The sequence below is a fragment of the Octopus bimaculoides genome, chromosome 12 (assembly GCF_001194135.2).
Source record: "Octopus bimaculoides isolate UCB-OBI-ISO-001 chromosome 12, ASM119413v2, whole genome shotgun sequence".
Lineage (NCBI taxonomy): Eukaryota > Metazoa > Mollusca > Cephalopoda > Octopoda > Octopodidae > Octopus > Octopus bimaculoides.
The window spans coordinates 1,469,099-1,475,085 of record NC_068992.1 but is presented as its reverse complement, the minus strand read 5'-3'; the positions used below and the strand labels follow the sequence as shown (position 1 = coordinate 1,475,085).

General features: G+C 34.2%; 1 protein-coding gene across 1 annotated transcript; it reads left to right on the top strand.

The window, feature by feature from the left end:
- Window positions 1–2,330: 2,330 nt before the first annotated feature.
- On the top strand, window positions 2,331–3,775 carry LOC106883054 (testis-specific serine/threonine-protein kinase 1). The gene has a single exon (XM_014933962.2). The coding sequence runs from the start codon at window positions 2,573–2,575 to the stop codon at window positions 3,476–3,478; it is 906 nt and encodes a 301-aa protein (XP_014789448.1). The 5' UTR covers window positions 2,331–2,572; the 3' UTR covers window positions 3,479–3,775.
- Window positions 3,776–5,987: the final 2,212 nt, after the last annotated feature.

The following is a 5,987-nucleotide window of genomic DNA, read 5'->3' as shown; positions in this document are numbered from 1 at the left end:
AGTAGCGGGAACTTAGTTGCCAACCCAATACATGTGTGTGTGTGTGTAATTGTTCTTCGTAGCACTATGACCCTTCCCCCAGCCCCATTTCCTACCACGTTGCTGCTGCTGCTGCTGGTGCGCTTGAACGCGACATCTCGTAGCATTTCTGTGACTCCCTGTGTTTCTGTGTTCACCCACGCTGCTGCCATCGGGGTTATTAGTTGTTGCTTTTGCCATTGTTGTTACCGTTGTTGCTGTTGTCGTTGGTAACCGTGTTGTTGATATTGCTGCAGCCGTCTGTGAAGTTACAGTATGTGTGTTTGTGTGTGTATATGGTTTCGCTACCTATGTTGTTTTTATCCGTGCACTTTATACAATTTGCGTTTTTTTTATGTCTCTATTTTTTTATACTTATTATAGGTATGTGCATATGTGTCTATTGTATGTGCATTACGCTGTTTGTATCTGTTCTTCTTTTCACCTTCAGTCTTGTGTATGTATATATATATATATATATATATATATATATATATATATATATATATATATACATATGTGTGTGTGTATTATATATATATATATATATACACACGCACGCAGGTTTCTATCAATTATATCTGCACACGTTGACTAACTGTAATGTTTTTATGGAAATATATTTCATTTGCAAAATTTAAATGTTAATAGAATTTCTAGAGATAATTTTATTATTTTCTGAACACCTGATTTCAAAATGATGACTGTTCTATTTCAGGTTTTACACATAATGTGAAGCAATAGGATCGGAAGCGTCAAAGAATATGTTCGGGTTTTGTACGCAATATCCTTCAATGACTGCTTTCAGTCCATTAACTATTGATATATTTGTACCGTAAGCTTTATTTTGTGGTCGGTATTCTACTAATCCGTTTTGTCCTACACACCTGTTCGGCACTAACTTAAAGTAAGTCATTAAATTACTATTGCAATGTGGTGTACTCCACCTTGCTGGAAATAAACCCCACATCTTCAAAACATTTGATGTCATGTCAGAATAGATTGTTGCAGTAAGTTCAAGTAAATGGGACCATTTTCAGTCGCTTAAAATCAATGCTCGAATTGGCCCTTTTAATAAGCCACATTGTACTGCAACTCCTCATCAATTATATGGATTTTCCCCGTAATATGCGGATTTTCAGGTCCCCACTTTGAATTTAGATTGTCCTTACCTTATCAAACTATCTTGCTTAGAAAGTATGCCTATTCTATACACTTCTTTACATGCCACTCGTAAAATCCCTCTTTGATCCAGATTTTCTTCATTGAGAGCATCGGCTATTCTTGAGATGCACTTTTTTCAGTGGCACTTCACAGTCAAATTGACGCTTCCAACGACTCGCTCCTCGTACAGACTTTCTTGTTATCTGAAAAAAACGTTTCTAATGCCCTTTCTCGTGGACAGTTTCTCGTGGACAGTTATTGTGGTTCAAACTCGTTTATATTCCGAGTGATGCTAACGTCACGGAAGTGGAACTGTTCGAAACACCCTCCTAAACCTTTTTCATACATCAGCAACATTTACAAAGTTTTAATTGAAGTTTAGGATGAATTTACTCTGTTCAAATCGTAGTCTGGCTTCCATCATTATTTCTACTTGGTTAAATCTAAAGAGAAATTAATATTAAGTGAGTCACGAGCACTTAACAGGTATATGTATTGTTGGGCATATCCTATATATGTGTGTGCATATCTGTGCGTGCGTATGTCTGACGCGTGCGCGTGTGTGAGTGTGTATTTGTGTGTGCTTGTCTGTGAGTGCATATGAAAGACTATACCATATGTTCAGTGAATTCGACAGTTTGCAGTTAATTTGAATTCCATTGAAGCTAATTTTTCAATTACATTCTATTCGATGACTAAATGATGTAAATAAAATACTTAGACTTATTAAAACTTATCGGAATATTTCCGCCATTATGAATATATCGCACACTTATTAATGAATAATGACGTTAGATAAAATACGGACTGACTCAGATTTAAAATTTGATTATGCATTGCAATTAAAGAATACATTTTGGATAATATATTCAACTTTCAGGTTTAAGCACATTCATTTATATATATTTATATTATTGAAGATGTTGTTGTCCTTTAATTTTGTTAATTCTGTTGGTAGAGTATAATATGGCCAAACGGATTATTTAATTGCTTATTTCAGGTTGTGTCTATATATATCAATGATTGTAGTGAGCTTCTTGAGAACGATCTGATTATCATGTACTAGGCTGATCATGTGACTAACTACATTTTCACTCTTACTAATTACTATAACCAATGCTGCAAATAAGTATGCGATGACGTCATAGAAGCTGCGACGTCAATATATTTCATATAATGCAATAATCAAAGCAACCATTTTGGCGACCTCGTCAATAGTGGAGTATAATCCAGTTTCTAAGCTAAAGTGGAAATACTCACACAATATTATGAAACATGGGTCATACATGACAATTGATATGTAAAATGATTCATCCATGAAATCTGTAGTTTTTCCTAAACTGTTTAACACCTTTTCGTATAAAACCTTCAAAGTTAGTAACATCTTAAAATGAAACGAACAAGCAATCGGTTCGAAATTGATGAGAACGAGCATCTTAAGAAGTATGGTTACACTATTCTGTCAACGCTAGATGAAGGGTCATTTGCAAAAGTCAAAGAAGGTTACGACGAAAACAATAAAAGGAAAGCGGCAATTAAGATTATAGATGAAAGAGTTGTCAGGAAAAATTTCAAGGTGAAATTTCTTCCCAGAGAATTGGCCATATTTCCTTTGCTAGATCATCCTAATATCATTAAGCTATTTCATGAAATTCGTGTGGGCCATAAAATTTATGTAGTAATGGAATTTGCAGGACATGGTAACTTGCTCGACTATGTCGAACTTCATGGTGGACTTTTAGAACCGAAAGCCAAATCATTTTTCTCCTCGATTTTAAGCGCTATATCATATATGCACAGTAAACAAATTGTGCATAGAGATATAAAATGTGAAAATATTCTACTGAACAGAGAGAATGAAGTTAAGGTCAGTGACTTTGGTTTTGCTCGTGAAATTAAAGAGGGACAACTAAGTTCTACATTTTGTGGCAGTATGGCCTATTCATGTCCAGAGATCTTGCAGAAGAAGCCCTACTATCCTATGTCAGCTGACGCTTGGGCACTTGGTATTGTTCTGTTCAAAATGGTATTTAATAGATTCCCGTACAAATCGCACGATATGAATAACATAATTAAAATGCAAACAGAAAAGAAGTTTACTTTTCCTAAAGTTGTTTCCTATTCGCTTCAAGATATGATCAACAACATTTTAGAACCGCAGCTAGATAAGAGGTTTGGTGTACAAGAAATTATTGGTCATACATGGATAAAATACGTATATGCAGAAGAAAATAGTCATAAAACGGAAGCTGTAGACAAACCTGCCAACACTGAAACTGTCGCTGCTGCAGAATGACCTGAAATCCATGCCTCTCATATATATGTATATAGGTATCAATTCTCTGAAGCTTTCGAGGTTATGATATCAAATATATATTGAAACATGATTCTTAATCTCATCAATATAATTATGACAGTAATCATAATCTCGTAATCTGCTTATTGAGAATAGCGGACGAATAATATATTTTATGGATTTATTTATTTACCTATCTATTTCTATTTAACAATATATATTGATGAAACTTTTATCTAATTGAACGATCGTAATTTAAGTGAATATGCATTTACAATAAAATCTATAAAGATTTAATTATCTAGACATTTTCAGTTTCTCGAAATTTAATTTATAATGATTTTTAAAATACTTTTTCATCTAGTGCCTACAATATGTACCTATGTAAGGTTTTAAAAATGTGATTGAAATGTGCTTTCATGCTATGCTCATACTATTTAATATTAATTAAATATTCAAGTAACCTCTGTTAGAGAGACTATGGTTGGTATTCGTGACCAAAATATCAGTGAAATTCCATGTCGTTCATACTAAATATGTAGCAGAATAACATAACAGGTAGTATACTTCTAATAGTAAACAAAGATTAACTATTTCAGTGTTGCAATATCAGAAAATACAAAGCTCAGACGGACAGGTGTTTCTCTGTTTAGATAAAAAGAAAATTTCCTAGTTTCGGATACCTATAATATACGGAATTTCATTTGAAGTCCGATCTCTTATTCAGTGGTAAATGTGTATTTCGTTGCAGGTTCACTACCATTTTGTGATTATTTCAGTCAGTCTAGATTTAGGCTAAATAATATTCCTTAAGCTATTTTCTTTCAACAAGAATAATACATTAAGTCCTTCTTTTTCATAGAAAAGTTTAGTTTCAAATAGTGATGCAGAAGGTAGAAAAAAACTTCTAGATTCATTCGAACAACATTTAACCCAGTAATTCTGATCCAACTATTATAATATTGACATTACGTCGATCTTGCTAGTATATTTAATATGAAGATGAAGACTAACTGCCAATATTCAGCGGAACAAAGGGTGTCCAGTTACTCTTCATATTAGACCTTCACACAATATAGAATCAGAACGAAATACTTTGTGCCATTTGTTCTAACTCTTTACAATCAGACACATACGTGCACACACATAGAGACACACTCGCGCACCTCAAACACAACTTATATTTTATATCCAAGCACTAATATCCAAACCTAACCAATATACTATCGTTAATCATTCAGACACGTATTTAGCATTAAGTAAATGTAATCAACTGTACTTCATTGGACAGAAGGTCGATTTTTCCCAACAATCATTCAGGATTTTCTAAACAATCTTACCTGCGCAAGCGCTCGTACTTAAATAGATTTAGAGATCCAGAAGCACATCGTTATTTCTAACATGTCTTCAACGCCTTTTCTCCCTTCCATAATTCTACATACTTCATTTTACACCCCTGCTGATATATACCTGTATCTATTTATCTATCTATCTACACAGATACAGACAGACACACAGAAACTCACACACACAAACACACACACACAGACTCATATATATATATATATATATATATATATATATATATATCAAGCAATGTTACAAATGTAGCCTCTTCTGAACTCATACTTATCACTCAATTTATCACCAATTATACTCATTATTTACACCAGTTTTGCATGATTTCCGTGCAACGACGGTGCTCCTGCATAAACACAATCCAGTGACAGCAACAAGTAAATGAAAAAAACAAATCAAGATAAATTCTACCGCCATCAAATTATAAATATTCTCAGTACAAATTTTAGTATTGTAGAAACACGATTCCTTTGTCCAACAACACTGAATGCAACGTGTCGATTTTCCCATCAAACAAATAAAGCATTCTTATTCATATTTAGCAAAATCTCTCACACACAATCATTCAGACTCAAGCTCACACACAAGCACGCAAATGTACAAAGATTCGCAAATTTAAGAGAAAATGACCTATGACAAGTAACGGCTTCCGTTACTGGCAGGAACTTGGGCTGTGAGGTTAAATTTAGACTATGTCTTGGAAGATAAATTAGAGCTTTGATTGAAATTATTTCCTCCTTCAGTGAAGGTAAACAAACCCCTTCTGGCAATTGCAAATTGAAATGCATTTGAAAGGGGAGGTAATCTCAAAATCCATAAACCATCCGGAAGTGAAAATCAATTAAAGATCGTTTTATTCAAGAATGAATGAATGCACAAACACGCACACACACACACACACCCAAATACGTATACCTTCTTTCTTGCATGGTGCATTATGAAATTAAGTAGCATGTTTGTGGTGTGGTTACGTAGGCGCAACGCATTATAGAAATACATAATCACTAAAGGTCTCTCCACAAACATTAAGACGACCCGATAAATATCTTTGGCCAAGTCAAGGTGGCGAGCTCGTACAATGGTCAGCATTTGGGGCTAAATGTTTGGTGGCATACCGTGCGTCTTTATGTTCAGATTTCAAAATTCCACC

Bases quoted from the DNA above. Each gene is read 5' to 3' on its own strand.
- LOC106883054 (XM_014933962.2), top strand. From the start codon at position 2,573: ATGAAACGAACAAGCAATCGGTTCGAAATTGATGAGAACGAGCATCTT.